Here is a 27,227-nt window from a genome sequence, read left to right as displayed (position 1 = left end):
CATGCGCAATGCCTTCGGTTGTCCCACCCACCGCATGCGCACCTTCCGGGAGCTGTTTACGCATGCGCTGGGGCAGCGGAGCCGAGCGGTGGAATCGGTTGCCTGGTTCCCCCCGCTCGGCTAAGTAGGAGATTTTCCTTCCCCTCCCCCGCCCAGGAGCGGCGCGCGAAGCCCCCCCTCGATGGCAGAGGAAGGGAAAGGGGGCTACAGCGGTGAGGGGGCTGGTGACGCGGGTCGGGGAGGGCTGTGGCTGAGGCCTGTGGACACTCGTGGGGGTGGTGTCTGTGGGGGCGGAGCCATGGGGTCCGGCGGGGAGGGGGTCTGAGGGCGGGGTGGGGAGGAGGCTGGGGTGGGTTCTGGGGGGTCTGTGGAGTCTCGGGGGGGGTGCTGCATGGGGCTAGTCTGTTGGGATCTGGCTTCCCTATTTCTGGGAGCCTCCCCGGTCCCCCCCCCGTTTCCCAGCCCAGGGGCTCTGGGGGGATGGGTGCAGTCGAAGGGCTGGGGGGAGGGGCCCTGTGGTGGCAATAGGCAGATCAGTAGGATTTCCTCATCTCTACTGATGCAGGGCCCAAGAGGGTCCAGGGGTTCCTGTAGGTGGTTTGCCATGTGTTGAGCATTCAAGGAGGAAAGTTCCTGGATGGTGTCTGATGCCCCTTCTGCTCCTCTGAACAGAACATGACGACCGTGTGGGTGGTGGGGGCTTCTCTGGGAGAAGGAGAAAAGGCCGGGGCCCGTTCCGAGGCAAGATGTACAGTGAAGTGAACCACCGTTCTTGGAACCGAGGTGTAGCAGGTCATAGTCCTTCTGGTCAGGTGGAGGAGAGTGATGGAGATGTTCCCATGAGTGACGCCCATGACAGCCTTCGAACTAGATAGTGAGTAAGAAGTGCTGTTGGCATTGTGTGTGGTGGAGTGCCTCGGGGTGTTGGGATGCCAGTTTTAGTCAGGTCCCAAGGGCGGGGGGGAGCTGGTTGGTGGCGGGAGGGAAGGAATGGGATATGGGGCTTTTCCCTCCAGGTGGCATTAGCAGCATTTTAGCCCTTGATTGGGTACTAGGGAAAGCTATGTTGTTCCTGTGTTGGGGATAAGTGGGGCCTGTGTGTCTGGGGACTGCTGTAGACATTTCATCCCAATGCAGCGAGGACCACAGGGTTCAAGCAGGTGTTTCTGGATTCATTAGCTTTCAAAGTATCCTCCCCATCCTTTTAATGTTAACAGCTTGTGTCCCTCTGCTTCCCAGTGCTCCCTATGGGCCACGGCTGAACAGGCGAGGTGATGATTGGCACAACCGGGGCCGGGGAGGTGCCACCAACATCCATGTCACAGTGAAACAAGAGCCCACTTCCCAGGACCGGGGTGCCAGTGCTATTCGCAACAGTAACCGGAGGAGGTGGTACAAGGTCACAGTGAGTGCCAGAGGGTGAGGGAGGGAGCAGGGAATGTGGCCAAATCCCTACCCCACAGCCTGTTAACCTGGTGCAGTAAGATCAGGGTCTAAAGTATAAGCCACAGGCCTATTATAAGGCCTGAGGCTTGACCTACAATAATCAAGATTTTGCTAATATAAATAAAGCAAAGTTAATCTGTGAGCAAAAGGCAGGTCCAAGCCGTAAAACACTAATTGATATTAGGCACAGGCTGGAAGCACATTTCAGAGGGATAGTAACAGGACATCTTGTTAAAAATCTTGGTACCAACACACTCCCCACAGATAACAGGGACATTCTGACCCAGGTTCAATGAAGGGTCTAAATTGACAGCATGATGGCTAGAGATGTTTTTGATCGAGCCACCAGATGCAAGGTAATGGGTGGTACCTAGGTAATGACAGCGGGTGTCAACCAGATACATCAGTAGTGGTGGGTAACTTGTTTGTACCTGTGTATAAAGATGTGTCTTGGTGGGGCTGTCTCTGTCCTGCCTAGGAGGCAGTGGGACCTCCCATTAATTGAACTCTGAGTTCATTGTGAGGGTGTACACATGTGTAGTGGTTTAATAAAGTCTATGGATAATTATTATTGTATTTTGTTTGACAATAAACCTGGCCTGGTGTCTTTGATCCTTATTGGATTTTGTGGTCTTTGGGAGCTCTCTTGGAGTCTGCTGTCCTGGCTACCTGTGCAGAGTAGGGATGTGAAAGGTTAACTGGTAGGCATCACCATTAACAGGTGATGCTTACCAGTTCTAGTTAACTAGTGGGGGCTGGAGCCCTGTCTGTGGCAGGTCTGGGCACATCGCAGGCATGGGGCAGCTCTGGCCGTGGCAAGGGCCTGGGTGTGTGTGTGGGCTGAAGTGCCCCTCACCTTAATTGATGAACTAGTTAAACTTCACATTTTAAATCCATAGTGCAGAGTCAGTGCAGCATACAGCGGGGAGCATATGCTTGCACCGAATGATTATCATCATTGAATGTAATAGAACCGGGGCAGGGAACCTCTTTTGGGTCAGGAGCTACTGACCCACAGTAAAATCAGTCGGGGGCAGCACACAAGTGAGAAGCAAAAAAACCCAACCATCCCAAAACCAAATCTCACTGATGTGGCCCCTGATTGAGGAGGAGAAAAAGACACTTCCCATATTCCCCTCGCACACCAGAGCCTTGTGGGGCCCAGGCTAGTAGATTTGTGCACTTTGGCCTCATGGGGAGGCAGCAGGGGGCTGGAGCGCCAGCATAGGCTCTGGATCCAGGCAAGCTGGGTGCCACATCCAGCCCCTGTGTCTTAGGTTCTCCACCCCTGGAGTAGAATAACTATCAGGACACCCCACCTCACCTTTGCATGGACACTCTGACTTAATTTGTGAAGGGGGCACAATGTCCAGTTGGTTGCCAGGTATCTGGCCAGCAGGCAGCTCTCTGGCTGAGAGGAGAGATGGACCCTGTTGCCCATTGGTTGATGCACCCATGGGACTGTTCCCAGAGACCTCCTTTGCTCCCAGTCCTATAGTTTGCTGCAAGCTTACATGCCACTTACAAGTGCCTTTTTTTCCTAGATTCCCTATGGAAAGAAGTATGAAAAGTCATGGCTTCTGAGCTCTCTCCAGAACATGTCCGCTGTCCCCTTTACTCCAGTGGAGGTGAGAGCTGCACTGTGATATCTGTCTAGGGAGACAGATTCAGAACTGGATTCTATCCTGTTTCTTGGAAGGGGATCAGGGAGTCAGGGCTCCTGGTTTCTGTCCCAGGCTCTGTGAAGGAATGGAGTCTCAGGGCCTGAGAACTCAGACTGACTTCTGAGCTTTCTTTCTGTCGCTGGTACAGACTTGCTATGCAGGGTTGGGTGAGTCAGTCCTCCTCCTTGTGCCCAAGCTTCCCAAGCCATAGTGCTGCAGGGATGGGAGTGCCCGTAGAGAGGCATAGCTCAGCCAGGTTCTTCTTTCTAGGGCGGGGATACCGGGGCTCGCTGACTTTATCTTCTACTCTCAGTTCCACTATGACCAAAGCCGGGCTTTCTTCTATGTTGAGGACATGTCAGAGGCCAATGCGCTCAAGCAGCTGTCACGCAAGCTCACGGATCGAGAGAACTACAAGGTATGGTTCTCCTCACCTGAGCCATTTTATGCTGAACATTGGCTAGAAAGACCCACATGGGTGAGGGAGGGATGTAATGCCTGAATCTGGCTTTGTATCTGCCTTTCCCCAGGGGGCCCCTTGGATCGGGCCAGGCCTCTGCTCTTTTGGCTGGATTAGCATGGGAACATGTCCTGTGTCCGGGTCCCCACATAGCCTGACAGACACCTGCACTGCATGGTCCCTCCTGTGTGGCACCTTCCTGCTCCCAAGGGTCCTAACATGGGCTTCCTGTCCAGTGTTGGCTCTTGCCCCTCTCTGACCCAGCTTGCCTCCGTTCCAGGTGGTGCTAATAGTCAACCACTCGTCTCCACCTCAATCTGTCCAGAAGGAGCTGAAGCCAGAAGAGATTGAACAGCTGAAGGTGAATGATGCAGGGTAGCTCTACTGTACCCAATACTGGGCTCTGCAGGGGAGGTTGATGGGGTTGTGGGTTGTGCTTCAAGCCCCCATCAGCTCAGGGATGCTGTCTAGGAAATGGGGCCATGTTTCCTATTTGAGGAAATGGGTGCAGGGGAGAAGCATTTGGCTTGTCACACTGCAATGGGCCTGAGCAACACTTCTCCAGGACTCCATCCCAGGGGAGCCAAACAAGGGGTTTGCTCACCTGCATTGCTGGGCTTTGAAAACCAGCCCCCTCTGACCCATGGTTTTTGTACTTTCAGCTCACCATGAGTAAGAGATATGATGGCTCCCAGCAGGCCCTGGACCTGAAGACCCTTCGCACAGATCCAGGTGTGTGTTCTCTTGGCAGGTGTGGGGCTGATACCGAGGGAGGAGAGGGAGTAGGGCCATGGTGTGGGGTGCTCAGCCTGTGCATTTCTTCCAGACTTGGTGGCACAGAACATAGATGCTGTGCTGAACCGGCGGAACTGCATGCTGACTGTGCTGCGGATCATTGAAGAGAACATCCCGGAGGTGAGAGGTGGCAAGCTTCCTGGAACCTTGGTCTGGGCGCTCAGGGCCCTGCCACCCTGCTGAGTTTGGGGAGCTCTGCCTTGGACTCTTCTAACCCTCTGTCACCTCCTCTATTACAGCTACTCTCCCTGAATCTCACCAGCAATAAATTGTACCAGCTGGATGACTTGGCTGAGCTGGTCCACAAAGCCACCAATCTCAAGATCCTCAACCTGTCCCGCAATGAGGTAGGTGCTGCCACCATCCCTGGCTGGCCACCCCCTGTGGCTCTGTGCTCATGCTCTGCCCCCTCCTCCTTTTCCCTGCCGCAGCTGAAGTCTGAGCGTGAGCTGGACAAGGTGAAGGGACTCAAGCTGGAGGAATTGTGGTTGGATGGAAACCCTTTGTGCAACAATTTCCGGGACCAGTCCACTTACGTCAGGTCAGTGGTAGCCTCTGGGGCCTGTGGCTCGTCTGGCCCCAATCTTTTGGTCTCTCCCTCCCATTGGGGGGCAGTGCAGCAGAATGAAGATGCCACTCCCTTGCTGGAAGCTGGATCGCGGCCTTACTTGCCTGTGACCCCAGTGATGGTGTCTGTCTCCTTGCATCCCTTTCTGCTTGTGCTGAGGCTCTGGGGGCCCCCAGGCACATGGGACCTGAGTGCTGCACAGCTGATGATGTGGTTTTTATTTCAGCCAGTTCGGAGCCCTGTACCCTTTCCCCACAACACACTCTGTTCCTCTACAGAAACCCCTAGACTCTGTCTCTGCTCTGCTCCTTCCCCCCTCCCCCCTTTCCATTTCTCCTCCCCCACCCTGGGCACCAGAGCTCCTGGATGCACAGTCTCTTGCATCTTTGTTCCCATGTGGCCGTGGGAGAGCTGCTGGCCATGGAAGAGCCACTGTCCCCACCTGCTCTCCCCAGTTGCACACAGGAGGGGCTTGTTGTCTCTGCCTTTTGATGGATTTTCAGGGGGTTGCTCCCCCATATCGCTCTGCACCAAACGCTCCCGGAGCTGCTGTGATTGCCAATCCCTGCGCCTCCGTTTGGCCCTCAACGATGGCTGGCTAGCCAGAGACGGGTAAGATTCCTCACGGGAGGAACAACCTAAGACAGGCACAGCCGTGCAGTGGCCAAACCAGACCGCACGGCGGTCAGCGCAGAGGAGTCCTCCTTGGTATCAGGGCCTGGCGCGTTGTTCTCTTGTGCTGTCCGTGAGCAGCTGCACACAAGCCCATCAGCGGCCCCAGGTCCTGCCATGGCAGCAGGCATGGCTAGGACTGGCTCGGAGCAGGAGCAGGTGGCCTGGGCTTTCCATTGACCAAAATGCTGTGTCCTCTAGAGCGAATATCCTTCGAGCCTCTGCAGCACCAGTTGGGATAGGTGTGGGGAGCCATACAGGGAAGGAAGAGACTCTGCTCCTGGGCTCCTGGATCCCTCTTTCCTCCTGTCTCTTCTCCTTTGTTCTATGCCATCACATTCTTCTCCTGCTCTGTCATCCCTGCCCAACTTGCCATGGCATGGACATTAATTAGATCTGGGCCTTGATGCAGGAAGCTTCCCCCAGCTGTAAGCTGGTTAGAATGACGGCGACTCCATGATCAGTGGGAATCCATATCCTCTCCCCCTGCCATCCTGCCCTTGTCTTCCCCTCCCCACCCCACCGTCTCCTCACTGGAGATTAGCCGCATAGGTGAGTAAGAGCCAGGTGAGTGTGGAGCCCTTCAGCCATGCGGCAGTAGCCCCATAATGTTCCTGGGCCTGTAAATCTGCCTAGACTTCAAGATCTGGAGGGGACAGAAATAGCAAAGTCATGGTCTCTTCCTCTCTGCCTTGGTAAAGAATCTTGGAGCATCTGCTCTGTCCCAGTCCCTTAGCGCTCAGTCCCTGCCAGGGTGAGAAGAGGATGCTGCATTTGGAAAAGGGGAGTGTGATAGTGGGTACGGGCAGCTCCAGTCTTTGGCCTGCAGAGTCAGTGCCAAGGGCGTGGTGGGTGGGGTTAGGGCGGGAAGAAGGCCCCATGGGGAGTAGGCTGGACCGTGACTGTCTTTGCTGCCTCACTGATTCATGTCCCGTTTTTGACAGCGCCATCCGAGAGCGTTTCCCGAAGCTTCTGCGCCTGGTGAGTGATTTATGCTAACTTGGGACTGCTCTGTTCAGGAACCACTGCTGGGGTGCACTCTGGTCACTGCTCTCCTTTTTCCTCTCTGCAGGACGGCCACGAACTCCCCCCTCCCATTGTGTTTGATGTGGAAGCGCCCACCACCCTTCCCCCCTGCAAGGTAAAGTGGCCAGGGAGTGGGAGACTTTGAGGTAGGACACTAAACTAGGCCAGCTGGGGGTGTGGAGTGGGGATGGAATGTGAGCCAGGGCACTAACCACTGGGCCACCAGGGCAAGCCAAGGGGTTGGGGTAGTATATTTCGGGGGGAGGGCTCTAAGCCAAGGCACTAAGGGTGTGTCTAGACAACAGGTGTTTTTTTTTTTTTTTTATAAAAAGTGGCCTTTTTTCAAAAAAAAATTTCCCCTGCTTCTAGACTGCTGCCATGTTCTTTCTAAAGTAAATCGAAAGAACACGGCAGTTTTTTTGACCGCAAAAAACCTTGTTTTACAAGGAAGAACGCCTTTTGTCAAAAGTGCTCTTTTGAAAAAAGGCGCTATGTAATTCAAACCATGCTTTTTCAAAAGAGAGCATCCAGACTGCCTGGGTGCTCTTTCAAAAAAGCGGCTTGCTTTTTCGGAAGTACGGATTGTAGTCTAGACGCTCTTTTTCAAAAGAGGCTTTTTTGAAAGTATCTTTTGAAAAAGCCTCTTTCAAAAGAGGCTTGCAGTCTAGACGTAGCCTAACTGGCTCATTCTCTGATCCCAGGGCAGCTACTTTGGCTCGGATGACTTGAAGGCGCTGGTGCTGCGCTTCTTGCAGCAGTAAGTACCTTGATGTGGGGGGATGAGTCATTTAAGGAACTAGACTGGAGGGAGTTTGATGGGGAGGAGGTATGTTGGTCCTGTTGTTCCAGAGCCATGGGCAGGGGGCACAAGGCTTTGAAATGTGGGGAGTGCTCCAGGGCAAGGATAACAGCCACTAGTAGCACAGTCTCCCTTTGCTAACTTGCTCTTTCCCTGGCAGGTATTACTCTGTATATGACTCTGGCGACAGGCAGGGGCTGCTGGATGCCTACCACGATGGGGCTTGCTGTTCCCTCAGCATCCCTTTCCTCTCCCAGAACCCCTCCAGGTGCGTCTACCAGGGCTTAGTCACTGCCCTCCCAAGGAGCCTCTGGGCTGGGAACCCAGATGCCTGGGTTCTGTTCCTGGCATGGGGCTGGGAGTCAGGACTCTTGGGTTCTATCCCCAGCTCTCAGAAGGGAGTGTTAACTTGGCAGCTGGAGCAGGGGAAAGGGAGCCTGGACTCAAAACCCAGGTTTGACCTCAACTCACAGTGTGCCCTCAGGCACCTCTTTTTCCCTCTCTGTACCCCACTTCCTTGCTAAGTGGGGTTCACCCTTTCCCTGCCCAATAGGATACAAACTCCCTCTGTTCCCAGTTTTGAACCTCAGGGAGAGGCTAAGAGCCAGGTAAAAGAGGAGGTTTTCATTACATTTTCCTGTGGGGCTGGTGGGGCAAGAGCTACAGGGCTCCATTTCCAAGCTACTCACCGGCAACTCTTCTCAACAGGAGTATCCTGAGTGAATACTTCAAAGGCAGCAGGAATGTGAAGAAACTCAAGGACCCCAGTAAGTGCTGAGGGAATGGGGGGTTGCACTACATTCAGAGCAGCACTCTCCTCTTGTCAGCTCAGGCTCTGCAGATTCAGGCAGCATCACTGTGTCCATTACACTCTGGGGAGCTATTGCCCCAGTTGGAAAGATCAGCTCCTTTTTGCCTTAGTTATGCCCAGGGTAGATCCCTCCCTTAGAGTACCCAGCTCAGGGTCTCTGCTAACACAGGTCTGGGTTTATGTACTGGGCAGATTTGAGGGTGGTGGTGCTGCTGTGACTGGGTTGGGTGGGATCTCACCTCCCTTTCCTCCCTCCAGCCCTGCGTTTCAAACTACTCAAGCACACGAGGCTGAATGTGGTCGCCTTCCTCAACGAGCTGCCCAGGACCCAGCATGACATTAACTCCTTTGTGGTGGATGTCTGCGCGCATACGGTGAATGCCTGTGATGCGGGGATGGGGGAAATGGCAGCCAGTTGTGCTGTGAGGGGTGGGGTTGGGGGAGAGTGCTCTCACCTTAAGGGCAGGATGGGCTGTGCCATGACACTGGGGGTGAAGGGGAGTACACCCACCTTGGGGGCAAGGTGGGCTGTGCCATGATGCAGGGTTTGGGGACAGAAAGGGGGAGTGTCCAAGGGGATGGCAGTTCAGTGACCCTCTCCCCCGCCCCTTCATATTGCAGAACACGCTGCTGTGCTTTGCTGTCCATGGGGTCTTCAAGGAAGGTAAGTGTCCAAAAGCCCCCTACCCTCCATTTCCCTAAGCTCCTCATTTCCCTCCAAATCTTGTTAAGACTCCCCCGACAGTCTACGGAGGGCCCCTTTCCTCTGTTCTCTTCACTGGGTTCTCTTCTCTCTATCTGCAGTGGATGGCAAGTCCCGGGATTTGGTTAGAGGCTTCACCCGCATGTTCATTGCTGTGCCAGCTGGCATCACAGGGTAAGAGAGATGGGGAGAGTAGGGGAAAGAAGGGGGAGGGGCAGCGGGTATTTCCTTGGATTTGCAGGGGTAGAACAGGTTGGAAGCTGCTGTCCCTAGGAGAAAGGGCTGGTAGCCTGTGTCTTCCCCTGTGTGTCCAGGCTGGGTATGGAGGGGAAATGGTTAGTATTTCCCCCAGCAGTGCCTCACCCTGATGTGCATGCCAAGTGGATGGATGGAGGGGATTCCTAGTACCTCCCCCGGGGAGTGGTAGGGGGAGCAATGGATGGAGATCTGTCTCCCTCCCCCCAGGGTTTATGGAGAGGGGATAGGAATCCCACCCCTTTGCCCTCAATTCTGAAGGGGAGAAACCCCCCTCCCCAGCTGTGCATGTGTGGAGGAGATCAAAGCCCCAGATAAACTTTGGTTTAAGCTGTACAGAGATCTCTTTGGTATAAGCTTATGAAATTTGCCCTCTTTCTCAATGTAAAGAAAAAGATGCATAGATTTCTTGTCCCCCCAGGTAATAATTACTTGCATTGGATTTATTAATAAACTGCACTGATTATAGTAAAGTATAAAACAGTCTTAATAAGTAGAATCAGTGGGGTTGGTTTTTTTGCGACTGTACGCACTAGTATGGTACCATCACTTGTTTTTGGGAGCACTTGCCACTTTCCCCCAGCCAGCCCTGGGAGCACTTGTGCTGGATGGAAGCCCGCTTGGGACACACAGCAACTAAAGGGGCCGCGACTGCATTTTGGCCCCAGTGCTTTTTTGGGGGTTTTTCCCCGACAGTTTTTCCTGCCACTTTTTTTTTGGGGGGGGGTCAACAATTTTGCCTTAGCACCGGCACCTTTTTTTTTTTTTTTTTTTTTTAAACAAAACAAAAAAAGCACTGGGTAGAATACAGAACAAAGCAGGTTACTAAGCAAAATAGAACATGAGCTAAATTTAATACACTAAAGAAACTAGCTACATGTAAAATCTCACCCTCAAAGTTGTACTAATAATCTTCACAGACTAGACATCCTTCCAGTCTGGGTCCACTTCCTTCCCCCAGTTCAGTCTTAGTTGTTTCCAGCAGTCATCTTGGATGCGGTAGCCAGGAGAATTGATGAACTAGATAACCTTACTCCCAACCCTTAAGTTTTGCAAGAGGCGGGAATCCTTTGTGTTTGATCTAAACTTTCCCTCTGCTCATGTGGAAAAACACAGCATCCAAAATGGATCTCAGCATCAAGTGATGTGGACACATGTCTTGATAAGAACCACCGTAGCCCCTCCTCCCAGGCTTACAGGAAAAAACAAGTCTATCCACAGATCATTCTCCTGAGTATTGGGCCTTTAATTCCTTGAGAATTATTAATAACCCTCACTTAGCATAGCTACATTAGTAACACAGGTTTACACTTCATATGTCTAACTTCAAATACAAGAATGCTACATGCACACAGATGGGATAAGCGCATTGATTACAACCTTTCCAATGATATCTCACCCTATGTCTCGCATAAACATAGTCCAGTTCTTTCATATTCCCATAAAGAATATGGAATGCCTTGTCTAAGGATGGATGGGGATTCCCCCAGTGCCTAACTCTCCTCACCTCCTTAGGCTATGCATTGTGAATGACCAGCTGTTTGTACGCAAAGCGAATACCGAGGAGATCCGCAAGGCCTTTGTGATGCCAGCACCCACACCCTCATCCAGCCCTGTGCCCACGCTGTCTGCAGAGCAGCAGGAGATGCTACAGGCCTTCGCCATGCAATCTGGCATGAACGTTGAATGGTCCCAAAAGTATGTAGGCCTGGGGAAGGTTGAAGGGAGGTTTGGTGCTGCTCTGTGGCCGTCACTTGCTCACTGACAGTCTCCTTCTGCTTTAGGTGCCTCCAGGACAACGACTGGGACTACAATCAGGCAGCCCAGGTGTTCACTCAGCTCAAGGTGAGACAGGGCCTGGGCCTGACTCCTTCCTCCTTTGGGGGTTGTAGGTCTCAGAATCCTGCACAAGGGGAAGAGCCAGGAGCATGTTAATTCCCCACCAGCAGCCTCAGTGCCCAGAGATAGAGGGTTGGATGAAGCCTGGAGTCACCTTGGGTGACCCCTTTTTATTTCCACAAGGATCTTTTCTCCTGGGCTGCCCTTCTGCAGGGGGCTGAGCTGTATCACTCTGTCCCAGGTCTTGTGGAGAAGATTCTGGGCTGCTGTGTGGGTATGTGGGGCACAGCTCTAGGAGTAGGACTCCTGTTGTCCCTCTGTCTTTGTATTTGGAAGGGGAGTGGTGTGTAGTTTATTAGCTGGAACTTGGGGTGTTCCGTTTAGCCTCTTCTTGGGTGTTAAGAACGCTACAATGCCCAAAGTCCTAGTAATTGATTGCTGGTTTCTTTCAGACGGAGGGGAAGATCCCAGAGGTGGCATTTCTCAAGTGAGCAGCGACCTTGCAGTTCCCCCACCACTGATGTTTTATTTTCCATGACAGTTTTTGTAAATAAATGAAAGCTTAAAACAACAAAGGTGGGGACTAAATCGCTGGGAGCAATCCTCGGGCCTGGACTCTGAAGGGGCAGCCCCTGTTGCATGCCTGTGGAGCTGGGGTTGATGGACAGTCCTAGCCATGCTGCCCTGCCTCCTTTCCAGCAACAGAGGAACCAAGACTGAGAAACAGCTGTTGCTGAGGCATCCAGGAGAAGGTTGGAGAATGGATCCAGGCTTCTTCCCCTGGGGTTTTTTGCCTGCAGGGGAGAAATGACTTTTTTATGTTTTTTAAAACAAGCAGTCCTATGAGTTGCTTTAGTGAGTAGGACTGAGTGTGCCACTTGTAGCCTCTGTGGCCTGTCTCACTTTCCCAACAGACTAGCCAAGTTGGCCTCACACTTCAATCCTGCTGTGTTCACAGCCCTCCCAACTTGAACTCTTCTCAGGGGAAAGGCAGCCCCACAGGCGCTGGAGATGTCTTCCTGAGAACATGCCCCAGGCATGCTAAGATTGAGATGGGCAGAACATCTGCCTGGTCCCTGGAAAGCCTTTGCTACCTGCCTGTTTTCTATTGTAGTTGTTGTGTGGGTATGTGGGGCACAGCCCTAAGAAGATGATGGGCTTTGCTTTGGGCATTGATGGGCTTGCAGGGCTGAAGCAGTTGATGGCCTTAGCGGAGGAGCACTGGAGCTGTCATTGGCAATACTGGAGTGACAGATCCCAAGAGCTGTTAATTTCTGTGCACCCATGGGAGAAGGTCCTGGTGTCAGCCTTTACCAGGGATGCTGCAAGCACACCTTCCTGTGTGTGTGTGTCTCTGCTGTGGCATCACCCCAACAGCAGGGCTGAAGTAGACTGTTGAGGGGCAGAGCTGGGGCCCTACTGCCCTCTGCTCAGTGGCCGTATGTGCTGGGAACTGTGTGTTCAATAAAGTGGTGTTTGTTAGAATCTTGGCTGAGGGCTGTTGGCTACTCTCCCCCAAAACAATCTCAGTCCCTCCTCTATACTCACATCCCACAATCCCAGTCCCCTCCTCCCACCAACACCCCTAGGCCTCTTTCCCCAGCCAGCCCAATTCCCTCTTCCACAACCCCAGCCAGGGTCTCTCCCCCCCCCCTCATAGTCCCAGCCTCTCTTCTAGCGCTGGGGGCCAGAGCGTGGGGCTCTAACTCCGCGGGAGGGGCTGCCCGCCCCTACACAGGCATTGGGTTCCCACGTGGGAGGGACCGACCTGACTACAAGTCCCAGACTCCCCCGCGTTGTAGCGGGGCGATGGCGGCCGCAGGGCAGCTGCGGCTGTGGGGAGTGCGCTGCTGCACGTGGGGGGCGCCGGGCGCCTGGACCCATCTCAGTGGCGCGCGCGGCTTGGCGGGCCCGGCGTTCCACCTGGACACGCACGTGCACCGGGACCTACTGCTGTTCCGGCACGAGCGCGGCCGCTTCTTCCGCCTGCTCGGGCTCTTCTGCGCGGGGCAGTTCGTGTTCTGGGCGTACCTGGCGCACTTCGCCTTCAGCGCGCTGCGGCCCACGGGGCGGCCCGCGCCCGCCGGGGTCCTGCTCAACCCGACCTCCAACAAGTGGCGCTACGGATTCACCGTCTCCTGCCTCACCGTGGGTGAGAGCCGCGAGGGGCGCGCGGTGCCGGGGGGCCGCCGGACCTGGGGAGCCCAGGCCCGCCCTTGTCCCCGGGGAAGAAGGGAGGAGCCTTTGGGAAGCATGAACCCCAGACACTGGTAACGGGACCCCCTCCTCCGCAGGGCAGAGGGCGGTCAGTGACTGGGAGCTGGGTCTAAGAGCCACCTCATTGCCCTGGGGAAGAGGAGTCTGGAGCCGGAGTCTGGTATCTCCGCCCCCCGCCCGGAGTAGCTGAGTTATCAAACCCTGCTGCGCCCCCAGCCCCGCCGATGTCCCTCAGTTCTAATCCGCAGTCCCCTGCTAGCCCAGCCCTTGGGCTCCTCTCCAGTGTTGCCAGTGCCCCCAATCCTAACCCACAGCTGGGCATGGCGGGTGGCATTACCCCTCTTTCTCCACCCCAGGTTCGCTGATCGTGGCTGCCGGCTTCATGTACTCACGCCGCTCTGTGTGGCAGGTCGTGCTGCGGCAGGGAGGACGTGACGTGACTCTCAGTACCTACTACCCCTTTGGGCTGAGCTCGTCTTTCACAGTGCCCCTGCGCCAGATCTCCTGCATGGCCCATCGTTCGGAGGTGCCTGCCATGATTCCCCTCAAGGTCCAAGGGCGACCCTTTTACTTCCTGCTGGACAAGCAGGGCCAGATCTACAACCCCCAGCTCTTTGACGTTACTGTGGGAGCTTACAGGAAGCTGTGATGGGGAAATGAAGGTGCTACCCACAGCTGGAAGATCCTGGGATTTCTGGACAGTTGGAGAGGAGACCCCAGATGGTGGGCATTGGACAGATTCACTCCTCCTCTGCCAACCTTCTTCCTTTCCCCAGGGACAACAGGGCCCAGCGCCTTTGATGGTGTGCTTTTGAAATAAAAGTGAAAGTGTGGAGCAGCTACTGTGAACTCCTTGCCAGTCAGTGTCTGTAGGCTGGCAGGATTGGAGGGTGTTGGTCATATGCTGGGCAGCTGGTAAAAGTGCAGTGGGCTGGGAGAGGGGAGAATACTGGGGTGGATGGGGCCAAAGGACACATACCATGGTGGGGCTGTGGGTCAGAGTGGGGGCTCTGGGAAGGTGGGATTTAATGCAGGAGGTGGCGGGCAGCATTTATGCAGGGGAATCTGAATCTGTGATTCCTCCCCCCGCCCCCCCAGTTCTAAATGGGCTCCAGCGACACAGGTGCACACTCAGCACAGACCACATGGCACCAAGTTAAGGGAAATAAGTTTATGGGGGTGATGTGCTGAGGGGTCCCAGCCCCCCTTCCTATGAGCAGTGCAGTCCTAAGAGGAAGACTCAGCTCTCCTCATCTTCATTGTCACTCTCCCTTTCCTCCTCCAGGCTAGGCTGTGTGGTGAGCCCTGAGGGCCAGGCCCGCCCCTGCTCTCGGGCAAGGCGCTGCCAGCGAGCATCATCACTTGAATGGGTGAGGTAGCGCTGCCCCACACGCTTCTCCAGTTCTCGCAGGGCCAGCCAGGTCTGGAAGTCCTGGGGGATGAAAACAGCACATCAGCAAGTGTGCGCGGGGGAGGGGGAAATCTAGACTCTTCCTATCAGGGATGCACCATGTGCTGGGAAGAGGTGTACAGAGGATGGGCAGAGGTAGGGAAAGGGTTGAGTTAGCCATGCACCGTGGGGAGGAGGGTGCAGCTGGGCAAGGGAGAGCAGGACATCCTTCTGGGGTAGAGGGAGTTTATGTGGAGTCAGAGTGCAAGGGGATGCAGGTGTGTGGATAGGAATGGAAGGTAGGGTAGGTATCTGCAGGCAGGGGTGTGAGTGGAGTGGATAAAGATGGGAGGGAAGGTAGGTATCTAAAGATGAGTGTGGGTGGGGTGGATAGGCAGTGGGGTAGAGACGGTATCTGCAGACAGGGTGGAGGTAGAGCAGATAGGGATTGGGGGAGGGAAGGTATCTGCAAGCAGGGGTGTGGGTGGGGCAGATAGGGATTGGGGGGGAAGGTACCTGAAGCCAAGGGTGGTTCAGTGCCTTGTTCACGCTCAGTCGCTTCCTCAGCTTCACCTGCAGCAGGTTGTGGATGAGGCTAACAGCTGCAAGGAGAGGAGAGGGTCCATTGGCTGCCACACCCATATTTCCTGGAGGTGCTCTAGGGCAGTTGGTCCTCAACCAGGGGTTGGGGTGGAGAGACAAGCAGGTTTCTGGGGGTCTGCCAAGCAGGACCCCTGTTAGACTCACTGGGATCCAGGGCAGAAAGCCTGTAGCCCAGGGTCCTGAGTCCTGCTGCCTGGGGATGAAGAAGAAATCTGAGCAGCATAGCTTGCTCTACTTGCTGTCCCTTATCGCCAGTCCTGGCTCTTATATGCAGAAATCCAGTTGTGGCACAGGTGGGTAGTGGAGTTTTTTAGCATGTTTCATGGGGCCTCAGAAAAAGGCTAAGACCCTCTGCCCTGTGGCTGCTGCAGGTACATGCAGGTCATGTTCTGGAGGTGCAGGGCAGTGTGAGGGTGGTGTGCTACAAGTGGCATGCCATGAGGGAGAAGTGCAGGTTAATATAGGCTGCTGTGGGTACATGAAAGTACTCAGTCTGCATGTGGTGGTCCAAGGGCAGTGGGAGGGGGATGCGGGGTGGTGTGGGAGGCGTCTCACCCTCCAGCGAGATGCTGGCCCAGGTCTGCCGAGGGAACATGAAAGCTGCGTTCTGAATCTGATCATTGACATCCTCTTCCTCGTTGAAGGGGAAGGTGCCGCTCAGGCTGACGTAGATGATGACCCCCACAGCCCACATGTCCAGAGCGCGGTTGTAGCCGTGTTGCTGCAGCACTTCAGGTGCCAGGTATGCCGGGGTTCCCACCACTGAGCGCCGGAAAGATGACTCTTCAATGATGCGGGCGAAGCCGAAGTCACAGAGCTTCACCTGAGAGGTGAGGGGTTAGCACGGGGATGGGAAATATGGAGCATTTCCCTGCTGTGGGGCCCAGCAATGAGCAGGACCAGCCAGCTCAAGGACATCGGGCCTCTCCTCTCGAGGGGCGCCAGATCTGTCCCGATCCCAGGCAGGTAAGGGGGAAGGGAGAGAGGGTAGGATGGGGCAAGAGCTGGAATGCATGTTCAGGGAAGAGGGCTGAGCAGGTGAAACAGGGGCAGAGCTTCAGAGAGGGAGGATGGGGGCTCTCTCTCACCTGGGGGTAGGGCTCATCTGAGGTCAGCAGCACGTTCTCTGGCTTGAGGTCACAGTGCACAATGTTCTGGGTGTGCAGGTGACGCAGGGCAGACAGGATCTGCAAGCACAAGGGGAGCATCACTGGAGGGGGTAGTTACATGCCACGTGGCGGGAGTACTGCCAGGCCCCCACATAGACTGGATGTGGCTTGAGGACTGTTGCATGCTCACGTGCTGGTGAGTGCTGTGTGAGCTCTGACCCAGGTGTGGCCAGGCATCGGGGAGCAGTGAAGGGATGGTGTGTGCATATGCACAGAGATGGCAAGGAGCATGCAATGATGTGCAGTGCTGAAGTGCACAAGTACTTCACCTTGCTGAATGGCCTGAGTGGTGAGCCTGGGTGTGGCATGGGATGGTGACAAGAGCACAGTGGTGTCATGAGCAGAGGGGGGAAGCGGCCGCACAGGAGCGAAGGGCGTGCTGCAGGGGGAGGACCCGCGCGTGGAGGTGTGTGCCTTTCACAAGGATGCAGAGTGGCATGCAGTGCATGAGCCTGGATGGAGCAGATTACTAATGTGCCCAGTGGTGACATCTGAGAGGAGCCCTGGCAGGACAGTTTGATGTGAGGCTGAGGGAGGGGGAAGAGCTGGGGCACCCACCTGGGCAGTGAGGAACTTGGCAAGGGGCTCAGGCAGCCGCCCGGTCTCGCTGGATAGGATCATTTCCAGCATGTCGCCATGCAGCCGCTCCATCACCACGAAGAGCCGGTCGGGGCCCTCGAACACGCACTCCAGGTGCACCACACAGGGGGAGCGCAGGCTCTGGTAGGAGAGAAGACGCTGGATCCCCTGCCTCGGGGGCCTTCCTCTGCCCTCCCCCTCAGCGCACATAGTCCAAGAACTCACCCCACCACTCAGACCTACCCCTAAGCCTGCAGGCCCTTCTCCCATAGCTGGGCTACCTGGGAGCTCCCTCCAGGGGGGCAAGGACCCAGTAAAGCTTCATTGGGAGAGGGAGCAGTGCTTGTCCAGCCATTGTCCCTTATTTCCTGCTGGGGTGGGGCAGATATGCCAGATGTCCATGGAGGAGAACTCTGGGCCTGTGAGTGGCAGCCCCTCCCAGAGAGAAGTACCCATGACCCCCTCAGGGGTCTCCTTTTCCACACATCCCCTTCTTCCTCCACTCCCCCCACAGGTCCTTGTGTCTCCCACCTCCCAGGGGCTCACCTGCAGGATGGAGACTTCATTGCGGAGCTGACTTTCCTGCCGGGGCGGGAAGCGCAGCTTGTTGATGACTTTGACAGCCACATCCCGGCCAGATTTCCTGTGCTTCCCTGGGGGGGCAGAGCAGGGATGTGTGACAGGGCTGGGGGGGAAGAATGACAGCAGGGCTGAGGCAAGGAAGGGTGTGGCAGGGCTCAGGAGATGTGCATTGGCATGCTGCGAGAGAGCTCCTGGAAGCAGGATGGTGATGGTACGGGCACAGCTCTGGCGCCTGGGGAGCCATAGTGAACACGTTTTCTCCCTCAGGGTGCTTATGCAAAGCAGGATCCCAAGCTGTGCACGAGGGGGCAGTGGAGGGATCAGCACAGAGGAAGGGGAGTTACTAGGGAAGCCAGGGTGGGAATTGGGGAGCAGGGGCAGGGGAGGGCACCTACCACCATACACCACCCCGAACTGCCCAGCGCCCAGCACCTCGTCAGGGAAGATCTGGTAGGAACGGCTGATGTCCTGGGGAGAGGGACAAGGACAGTGTTGGGGTGTGTGATGAGGTGTGCGTACCCTGCACTGAACCAGGAGGGGGAAGAGGACGACGACCTCCAGCAGGAGCGCCAGCCAAGGACCCAGATGACAGGAGCCAGAGACCCAGGAGACAACCTCAAGCTGCCAGCGCCAGAGGAGCCCCAGGGAGAGACTGTTGCAGTGGAACCGGAGGACCCAGAGACCACATGGAATGTCCCCATACCAGCTCTGGGAGGAAGTGTCCCAGGGAGGGTGTTATAGTGGTATCTCCCACCCGTGTGCACCTGGCGTGTTGCAGTTGGATTCCCTACTGAGGGAGTGGTGGAGCGCTCTGCCACTCGCGTGGCCCCTGGTGGGATGGGCCCGGGTCCCCCTACTGGGGCCTGTGCCCTAAACTATGGATGCTGGCGATTGGGCTGTGCTGCCCTAAACCGAGGGCTACCCCTGGTGATTCTAGGGGTATCACTAAACGAAGGGCTGATACTATTAACTTTTGTCGCTATTGACTCTAGCCATTAGGTTGTACTACCTGAGACTGAGGATTGTTTTTACAGACTGAAAGACATTGCTGACAGTCCAACAGCTGACTAGGCAGTGTACCCGCACTCCAAGGGACAGGGTGTGTACATGCCATGACGGGGGGATTGAGGCATGATGCCAGGCCAGGCCTGATGCTCCAGCTGCCATACCCCTGTCACCATCCCCTGTGCTTGGCTTCCTCACTCTAACACCAGCCCCCATATTTGCTCACCCCCTTCCCTGTGCCAGGTCATGCACCCCAACATTCCCCAGCCCCTGCTGCCACCCTCTCCAACTCACCATGTCATCTGGAGACTCAAAGTCAGAATCTGTAGAGAAAAGAGACAGTGGGGATGTGAGAAGAACCTGACCCAGCTGGGGACTGAGACATCCAGACCCACTGCCTTGATTTCCTGGGAGCAGGACAGCCACCACTCGGATGGTAACTGGGGATGCTTATAAAGAGATTATTCACCCCGCACTGAGACGCAGCTGGCACAGGGACATGGTTTAACACAGGGATCCCTGCCCAGTGCTGAGATGTGGCTGGCTCTGCAGAGCAGCATGCAAGCTAATGAACCAGGGGTCCCACGCTAAGCTCAGACACAGCTGGCTCTGAGGTGAGGGGTATGGCTGCCTATTCAGGGATTCCCTGTGGTACTCACTGGGCTCCTGGGCGGAGCTGTCAGGCTCAGAGTTCACAGGCCAGAGAGCCTGGCGGATGGCCTTGGCCCAAGCCTTCCCAGCCTCCGACCTTGTCCAGACCTGCCCTGATTCCTGCTCGCTGCTGTGCTCGCCCACATAGTACACCAGGGCCTCTGTCACCAGCTCAAAGCAGGGGGGGCTCCCACTGGGGTTCAGTGGTGCCAGCCCCTCCCAGGGGCGGATCTGGAGGATCTCAGACAGCGGCAGCTCCTGCAGGAAGAACAAGACCATTGGAAAGTGGCTGGGCTCTTCCAGGGTAGGAAGCAGGGATGGAGGTTCCTGCAAGGGGGTGGGGGGAATGCAGGATGCTTCAGTTGGGGCTCAGGGGAGCAGAGCACTACGGAGAAAGGGAGGCAGCCGAGGGGACGGGAGGGGACACCTCACCTTGTAGAACTTGCTTCCGCTTTCACAGTGGAAGAGGCTCAGGCTCTTGCTGTCCAGCACCCAGTAATGGCGCTTCCGCTGGAGGGCACAGAGCTGTTATTCGGGGGCACACGTGCTCATCCTATCCCAAGCTCCCCAACCCAAACCTCTGCTGCCCTGCACCCCAACCCAACAATAATCTCCTTGCCTGCTCCCCATATACCAGCCTTGGACCCCCACTCCCTGATTCCTCTGAGCCATCCTATAACTGTCCCTACCTGGGACTCCACCCCTGATCCACCTGTAGCCCTGCCCATTCATGGCCCAGCCTTCATTCTCCTTTGACTACACCCCCCCATTATAGCCTGCCTGAGGCTTCACCTTGCCCCTCTTGTCACCTTACCCTCTCTCCCAGCTGGGGCACTCACCATGGGGTCCCTGCTGGTGAAGTGCACCATCCATCCCTCCAGCAGGACGGCACTGCGCCGCCTCTTAGTGTGCCGGCAGGACTGCACCACCCGCATCAAGGGGATGTAGGTGCTGAAACAGGGGCTGATGCCAGGAGAGACAGGGACTCAGTCACTGCACTCCCCACAAAGGTATAGGCTTGTGCTACCTATCAGGCTCCCTGGGGTCAGGGTGCCTACGTTCTACGCCTTTGCTGGGAGGGAAGTGAGGTCTGGTGGTTAGAGCTGGGATGGGAGCCAGAATTCTGAGCTCACTGGAGGGCGAGTCCCTCCCCACTCCGTGCTATGGAGCAGTAGACCCCGAAGCCCCCCTCCCCTCCCTCACAGCTGTCCTGGGGGCAGAGCTACCTGAGGTTGGTGTGCAGCTCTGCTTCAGGAGTCCCAGGGTTGGTCTCTGTTTCCTCCGTGTCGTCTGCCAGCCCGTGGCCACTGCTGCCCTCCCTGTCTGCCTCCTCTTCCTCTGGCTCTGACTTGCTAGATGGGCACTCTGGGCTCTCTCCATCTGTGTGCGGAAGGGGGGGAGAGATTTCCTTGCTCGCCTTGCAGAAAGCAGCGTAGTATGACGGGGGCTAGGGACTAGAATGGGGCCACTGAACACCAGGACTCCTGGGTTCTGTGCTGGTTCTGGGAGGGGAGTGCTGGCCAGTGGTTAGAGCAGGCAGGGGCTGGAAGCAGGGGTAGGACAAGTAAGGGCTCAGGCCCTCCTTGTTCCCTGACTGGAACTGGAAATTGGGTCTGGCTGTCCTGTCCTGCCCAAGGCAAGGCCAGGACAAATGTGCAGATGTTGGACCCTGTGCCCCTCCCGACCTCCACAGTCCTGGCACCCACGAGCACTGGATCCCCTCAGACTCCTGCAGGAGGAAGAGTGTGTCTGGGCTTTGTGCACTGCCTGTGGAAGAGAAGGCATAGAAAGAGGGAAGGGTGGGGGCTCCCAGCACTGCCTGGGTCATGGTGGGGATGGTTCTCTTCAGACAGACACCTCTCTGGGTGAGAGCTCAGGGCTAGATGCAGCGCAGGCTGTGGGGGGCTGGCAGGGGTGAGTGCAGGGTGGGGGGGGTTGGTGGTGGCGGGGCTGGGTGATATGGAGTGGGGAGGGTGTGGGGCTAGGGACAGGAGGAGAATGGGGAAGGGAGGCAGGGCAGGAAGTGCTTTGGGCCTTAGGATAAGTTTGTGCCCTTGTGGGGAAGGGGGAATCAGGACTCCTGGGTCCTATGCCCAGTACAGGGAGAGGAACAAGGGGTGGAGCTTCCAGCCAGGCCTAGAGCAGTAGACAAGATTGGGCCACTGGTCTGTGCCCAGTTCATTGTGGGATAGCAGTGAGACACTCTCCCAGGGTCTAATGGGGGGATACGTTAGGCTTTTCCAGTGGGCAAGCTGAGCAGGGGGCAGGAACAGGGTAGTGCTGGGTATGTCCCCTCCCTGCCCCATGCAGCCCCATCCTTACCTGCTGTGCCCAGGGCCAGGCCCTCCCCCACACACTCATTTGGCACGAACTGCTCGCAGCGCTTGTGACAGTTGAACTTGCAGTCTGTGAGGGGAGAGGAGATGGGCTGCAGGGCTAGGGCAGACTGAGGCTGTGTGCCAGCCAGGATCCTGTTCTCTTCCTTCTGGGGGCCTCCAGAGCTGTGGGGTTGGGTGCTACTCTCCACTTCAGCAAAGGGGGCAGCTCCCCACCTAGGCTATGTCTAGACTGCAGGCTTCTTTCGAAAGATGCTCTTTCGAAAGCATCTTTCGAAAGAGCATCTTTCGAAAGATCACGTCTAGACTGCAGGCGGATCTTTCGAAAGAGAAATCCGCTTTTTCGAAAGAGAGCACCCAGCAAGTCTGGATGCTCTCTTTCGAAGACGGCCTCTTTACATTGAAGAACGCCCTCCTTCGAAAGAGGAACTTTCGAAGGAAGGCGTTCTTCCTCGTGAAACGAGGTTTACCGCCATCGAAAGAAAAGCCGCGTTCTTTCGAAATAATTTCGAAAGAACGCGGCTTGAGTCTGGACGCAGGGGAAGTTTTTTCGGGAAAAGGCTACTTTTCCCGATAAAGCCCCTGAGTCTGGACACGGCCCTAGAGAAATTAGCTCAGGCTCTTTGCAGACCCAGGCAGTGTTGCTGAATTACTTATAGCGCCTCCCTTTTATCTCTGTCCCCTGAATAGCCTTACTTCTCCCTTGGTACCCATGACATGTGTTCTCCTGGCACCTGAGACCTTTCCTACCAGTTCTCTGACATCCCCAGATGAGTGGGGAGAGGCCATGGAGCCTTTGATCCCCCTTCCCCACGCTCAGTACAGGGTTCTCTTGACAAGAGGTCCCTGCAGGGCAGGGAGGCCACCTGTGAATGCAGCTCCCCTGTGCCAGCAAACAGTTTCCCGGGGTAGAGAAATGAGGAGGCGGTTGCTGGGACATGCCATCCGAAGGCATTTCCAGGGCTGAATGGCGAAGCGATGGGGGCAGTAAAGTTGGGCTGCCAGGTTCTGTATCCCTGCATCCCGGTGGGCACAGTGACCCTGAGTCAATCCCTCAATCTCAGCAGGGTCCCAGTCCAGGGTCAGAGCCCACCCCCAGCCTCCCCAACAGGGTCCGAGCCGGGAGTCAGCTCTGTACCCCAATCCTCTGTATGGTCCCAGCTGGTGGTACCTTTGCACTGCAGCCCCTGACGGAAAAGCCCCTTGAGCAGGCGCTTGCAGTGCTGGCATATGGTGGGCCGGGTGTACGAGTGGATCTGGAAGGTATGTGGCACCTTGATCCGATTCAGATCCATCCAGTCCTTCCAGAGTGGGCGGCCAGTCAGTGCAGGGCCCTGCGTCCGCTGGCCCCACTTCCACTGACTGATCTGCAGAGGAACCAGCAACCATGTTAGAGCAGGGCGAGTGTCCCACACTGTCCCAACTCTGCCTTGTCTCCATCCTTCACTGCGCCCCACTTCCCAGGGGCTCGGCCACGTTTCCAGCCAGCCACCCCCCCCAATTATGAATTATCTCGAGTCTCTACCTAGCCTTCCCCATCGCATCTAGCCACCAGTGCAGGGCGGGGAGCAGCCTGAGCCCTTGAATTCTATCCAGCTCTGGGAGGGGACTGGTGCAGTGGCTAGAGCACACATCTATTCCTTTGCATGGTGTAGCCATCATCCCAGAAGTCGATCTTCCCAACACCCAAGCCATCCCCCACTGGAATCCTTCCCCCCGGCTGCATGGCTCCTGGCTCCTACCTCCTCCAAGCTGCCTCCCACACTCTGGCCAAGGCCAGGAGTCCTGGGGCTGGTGGTAGCGCCTAGCGAGCGACTGGCCAGCTGGCTCCTCCTCACACCACGGCAGTTGTTGGGGATCTTGAAGGCGCAGCGCTTGTGATAGTTCAGCCCACAACCTGGAGGGAGGGGACAGTGAGGACTGGACCCTGTGCCAGGCCCAGAATGGAGGGAGCTGGGTCTCCTGGCCATGGGACTGGGAGCCCCAGAGGGATTCCAGGATATTGGGCAGGCCTGGAAGGAGGCGGCACTGGTGTGCAAAGGGCTGAGGATTTCAGTCAGGCCTGGGGGGAGGGAGAATGAGTGCCAAAAGGACCCAGGAGGCCTGGAGGGAGCATTGTCTGCTCAGTGGGACCCAGACGCTCAGGCCAAGCACAGGGGGGGGGGGGTACGGCCACCAGAGGGACCTGGGAGAGGGGGGTTGGGGTCAGGAGGGATCAAGGAGACAGGGTCAGTCACAGGGAGGGGTGGACACAGATTGCTCCATACCTTGACACTTTAACCCTTGGCGCACCAGCCCCCAGAGCATCTCCCCACAGTAGTCGCAGAAGGCCGGGGCCTTGTAGGAGTGAACAAGCAGCACGTGGGGACGAATAGTGAAATCCAGGGAAACTGAGGCTGACAGGAGAGAGCAGAGTGAGGAGGGGGGTGGGCTTGAAAGGGGGCGTGGGAATCCAGAGCCTCTATGGGGCGCTGGCTCCGATCTGCCCCGACGACATAGGGACTGGCTAGGATGGAGAAATAGGACCTGGGGTCTCTCCCCTCTGGGGTAGGGGGTGCCAGTTTTGATCTACCTCAGAGCGGGGGACTGGCAGGGCAGGAAGGCAAAGCTGAGGCTTTCCCCCTCCAGGCCCTGCTTGGCACCCACAGGCCCAGGTGCCTCAGGACTCTCACCTGACAGCACGACCTCAATCAGGTCCCCAGCGCCCGCAACGCTGCCTGGCCCCAGGTGCTCCAGCACATTTTCCAAGGTGGCGTTGTGCCGGAACAGCAGGATCTTGTCCGACATCCCCAGGAAGCCGTATTCGGGGAACTAGGAGAGACACGGATTTGGAACCCAGCCCCAACCCCCCAGCCAGATCCCAGTCCCCTTCCCTCCACCAGGTACAGAACTCAGGAGTCCTGGGCTCTTTCTGGAGAATTTTGGGGGAGCCAGACAGGAAACTCTGTCCCAGGACAGTCTGGCTTCTCTCAGCTGGTAATGGTTGGCCTGTGACTGGTCCCTGCAGCCCACATTAAAGCTTCTCCGGGAGAAGATGGGACCAGAACAGACCAGGTTAGTATAGCCAGGAAATCTTTATTGTGTCTCCAGGTTTTGCTGCTCCCAGGTTATAGGCTCCAGCTCTTCCCAGCATCCTTCCCTGGCTGGGTAAACCCCCACAGAGCCCCAAGCATGCCAGGGATTCAGGGAGGGGGAGGGGAGCACAGATGGTTACCCCTGACACCAGCCTCCTGGGTTCCTGTAGCACTTCTCAAATGCTGACATTGGTATAGAAATGCCGCGTGTTCGCGTAATGGCACAGAGCTAAAATGCAGCTGCCACTGGGGAGGGACATGGTGGTTGTGTATACAAGGCTCCTGAACCTGCTGATGGGCTGGGGTGCATGGCTGTTTATACAGGGATCCCTTACCTGGCACTGAGATGCAACTGCCTCTGGGGTGGAGCTGTATGAGATTTCCCTCTCCCTGCAGCTAGGCAAGTCCCACCGCCCCCAATGCAGCGAGTGAGCAGGGAGCGGAAATGAGCTGTTCTGCTGGTTAGGGTGGTTTCCTCTGTCACTCGCTCAGTGCAGAGGGACTGGGCAGCCGGGGAGGGGGCAGGCCCTCAGAGCGCAGGTAGGAAGGACAGGGCCCCACTGACCCCAGCCGCAGTGGAAAAATTGACTCAGCAGGGCTGCTGCAGCACCCCCACCCACCCCGGTGCTGCCTGTGCTGTCCTGCGATGCCTGTGATGGGAACTGGGGGGAACAGCCAGAAATGTGGGGGAGCCAAGGGGCCTTCGATTAGCCACACTGCTGTGAATGAGAGAGTGCCAGGCCACAGCTGGGGGGCAGATCCAGGCCTCCTGGCTCAGACTCCCCCCTCCACACTATTAAGGGCTTCCCTTCCCCAGACCTGGAACAGGGCACTATATCCCCCTGGCCATCCTACACTGGGATCACCTCATCTCCCTCCCTCATCTTGAACCCTGTCTGCAGGACCGATGAGATCAGACCCCCACTCAACCCATCCACCCTACTGCTTCCCCAAAGGGGCTGAGTGCCATGGGGTTCCCCAGCAAGCAAGCCCCCCAGAGCCTGGCAACCCAGCACCTCCCATCTGCCACCCTACCTCTGGGGTGCCGCAGTCTCCAGCCCAGTGCTTTCCCCCAGGCTGTGCCTCATTTCATCTGGCTCCGGAGAACAGCAAATCAATCTCCAGGCATCAAGAGGCGAGGAGGAATAGTGGTTAGAGGGGGGCCCAGGATGCCTTGGTTCTATTCCTAGCTCAGGGAGGGGAGTGAAGGCTAGTGGTTAAAACAGGGGAGGTGCTAGAATGCAGGGCTCTTGGAGTCTATTCCCAGCTCAGGCAAGGCAATAAACCTTAATGGTTAGAGCATGGGGGTGGGAGCCAAGACTCTGGGGTTCTGTTCCTGGCTCTGGGAGGGGAAGGGGACTACTGGTTAGAATAGTTGGGGCTGGAAGTCAGGGCACCTGCTGCTCTCCCACTAGCTGACCCCTAAATTCCCAGCACTAATCAGACAGTGAACAAGCTCCCATGGTGTCTCTACAACCCATTATGGGCAACTGGGCGCAGCCCCTGGTTTTCCTTCTGGGGACCCCTTCCAATCTCCATACACTGGATCCTGGCTCTTTCACCTGTACTCCCCTTCTTAACACCCGTCCAGCTTTGCCCCATTACCTTCCTCTCCACCAGTGCCACTGCCAGGTGCTTCAGATGCCCATAACTCAGCTCCTCTGGGGGCAGCATGTAGACCTCTCGGGACAGCCCAATCTGCAGGCGCACAGACACTGTGCCCTGGGGCTGGCACTCCAAAGCCATGGGCAGCGCCGGGCGCCCAGGAAAGCTGGGTCTTTTGCTGGATCCACACTCTCACGAGATACCTCTTGATGGTCTCATGTGGGGATGGAGCAGGAGAGCAAGGGATCCCTTCTCGTTCCCCCCCCCCAAGTCCCCACACTGAGTCCCTGCACCGCACGCCTCACAGTTTCTCTGAGCTGCAGGAAATGCAGTGTTAACTCTCTGCGCCCCGTGGGACGGAGCTGTCAATTGTTACTGATGGACACAGGCAGCACGGCCTTGTGGGTTAGCACGGTGTTTCTCAACCAGTAGTACGAGTACCCTTAGGGGTACTCGAGAGAAGTCTGGGAGGTACGTCAACACAACTGAAATTTGGAGAAAACTGAATTTTTGTTTTATGTTTTACAGCGTTTTATTATTTTTGTACTTTTTACAACCAAAAATTCATTGCCTGCCCTGCTACAATTAAGTTGTGTAAACAAATGTGTTGCAATGGTAGAAAAAAAATGCATGTGTCTGAAAACTGTAAGTACTGGAGATACTTATATATATATATATATATATATATATATATATATATATATTAAAAAGGGGTACTTCATAAAAAAGGTTAAGAAACACCGGGTTAGCACATGGGGGTGGGAAGCCAGGACTCTTGGGTTCTGTGGCTGGTCTCCAGTGGTGGGAGGGGAGACTAGTTTAGTGGATTGGATGGGGGAGAACCAAGACTCCTGGGTCCTATTTGCATCTTTTCTAGTATTAATAACTGCATGGCTAGGATATTCTCCATTAGGGCAACACCCAGAGGATGATATGTTACTGAGTGTTTTCTGGTGAAGGGGGCTCGCACGGTGAGAT

General features: G+C 56.2%; 3 protein-coding genes across 4 annotated transcripts; 2 read left to right on the top strand and 1 right to left on the bottom strand.

Annotated features, from left to right (window-relative positions):
* The first annotated feature begins 37 nt into the window (after positions 1 to 37).
* NXF1 (nuclear RNA export factor 1) lies at positions 38 to 12,523 on the top strand. The gene is made up of 21 exons (XM_075939260.1): positions 38 to 212; positions 673 to 874; positions 1,240 to 1,405; positions 2,991 to 3,074; positions 3,424 to 3,528; positions 3,851 to 3,931; positions 4,233 to 4,302; positions 4,397 to 4,485; positions 4,605 to 4,712; positions 4,797 to 4,906; positions 6,550 to 6,586; positions 6,678 to 6,746; positions 7,333 to 7,388; positions 7,591 to 7,698; positions 8,139 to 8,197; positions 8,500 to 8,615; positions 8,863 to 8,905; positions 9,046 to 9,118; positions 10,715 to 10,897; positions 10,984 to 11,044; positions 11,491 to 12,523. The coding sequence occupies exons 1-21, from the start codon at positions 182 to 184 to the stop codon at positions 11,527 to 11,529; spliced, it is 1,890 nt and encodes a 629-aa protein (XP_075795375.1). The 5' UTR covers positions 38 to 181; the 3' UTR covers positions 11,530 to 12,523.
* Positions 12,524 to 12,812: 289 nt separating this feature from the next.
* TMEM223 (transmembrane protein 223) lies at positions 12,813 to 14,097 on the top strand. Its single transcript, XM_006118247.4, has 2 exons — positions 12,813 to 13,190; positions 13,612 to 14,097. Exons 1-2 carry the CDS (start codon positions 12,848 to 12,850, stop codon positions 13,902 to 13,904), a joined length of 636 nt encoding a protein of 211 aa, XP_006118309.2. The 5' UTR covers positions 12,813 to 12,847; the 3' UTR covers positions 13,905 to 14,097.
* A 255-nt stretch (positions 14,098 to 14,352) lies between these two features.
* On the bottom strand, positions 14,353 to 26,288 carry LOC102446343 (serine/threonine-protein kinase D1-like). Of its 2 annotated transcripts, none has more exons than XM_075939253.1 (18): positions 26,250 to 26,288; positions 25,680 to 25,763; positions 24,243 to 24,381; positions 23,838 to 23,966; positions 23,313 to 23,467; positions 22,742 to 22,937; positions 21,557 to 21,640; positions 20,461 to 20,614; positions 20,074 to 20,197; positions 19,667 to 19,744; positions 19,243 to 19,492; positions 18,878 to 18,906; positions 17,543 to 18,046; positions 16,976 to 17,137; positions 16,337 to 16,435; positions 15,804 to 16,071; positions 15,162 to 15,247; positions 14,353 to 14,687 (listed from the first exon to the last, which is right to left on the bottom strand). In XM_075939253.1, exons 3-18 carry the CDS (start codon positions 24,355 to 24,357, stop codon positions 14,496 to 14,498), a joined length of 2,625 nt encoding a protein of 874 aa, XP_075795368.1. In that variant the 5' UTR covers positions 24,358 to 24,381; positions 25,680 to 25,763; positions 26,250 to 26,288; the 3' UTR covers positions 14,353 to 14,495. The 2 variants fall into 2 exon arrangements, with proteins under 2 accessions (XP_075795368.1, XP_025037974.2); XM_025182189.2 differs by lacking the exon at positions 26,250 to 26,288 and having other exon boundaries at positions 17,543 to 17,649; positions 17,974 to 18,046; positions 25,680 to 26,099.
* Between the last annotated feature and the right edge of the window lie 939 nt (positions 26,289 to 27,227).

Source organism: Pelodiscus sinensis, chromosome 11 (assembly GCF_049634645.1).
Source record: "Pelodiscus sinensis isolate JC-2024 chromosome 11, ASM4963464v1, whole genome shotgun sequence".
Classification (NCBI taxonomy): domain Eukaryota; kingdom Metazoa; phylum Chordata; order Testudines; family Trionychidae; genus Pelodiscus; species Pelodiscus sinensis.
This window is presented reverse-complemented; position numbering and strand designations above follow the sequence as displayed.

Bases quoted from the DNA above. Each gene is read 5' to 3' on its own strand.
- NXF1 (XM_075939260.1), top strand. From the start codon at position 182: ATGGCAGAGGAAGGGAAAGGGGGCTACAGCG. The intron at 875-1,239 runs GTGAGTAAGAAG...TCTGCTTCCCAG, and splicing joins GACAGCCTTCGAACTAGATA to TGCTCCCTATGGGCCACGGC. The intron at 6,747-7,332 runs GTAAAGTGGCCA...CTCTGATCCCAG, and splicing joins CCACCCTTCCCCCCTGCAAG to GGCAGCTACTTTGGCTCGGA.
- TMEM223 (XM_006118247.4), top strand. From the start codon at position 12,848: ATGGCGGCCGCAGGGCAGCTGCGGCTGTGGGGAGTGCGCTGCTGCACG. The intron at 13,191-13,611 runs GTGAGAGCCGCG...TCTCCACCCCAG, and splicing joins CGTCTCCTGCCTCACCGTGG to GTTCGCTGATCGTGGCTGCC.
- LOC102446343 (XM_075939253.1), bottom strand. From the start codon at position 24,357: ATGTCGGACAAGATCCTGCTGTTCCGGCACAACGCCACCTTGGAAAAT. The intron at 16,072-16,336 runs GTGAGAGAGAGC...CTCACCTCTCAG, and splicing joins CAGATGAGCCCTACCCCCAG to GTGAAGCTCTGTGACTTCGG. The intron at 15,248-15,803 runs GTGAGACGCCTC...CTCTCCTTGCAG, and splicing joins GGCCAGCATCTCGCTGGAGG to CTGTTAGCCTCATCCACAAC.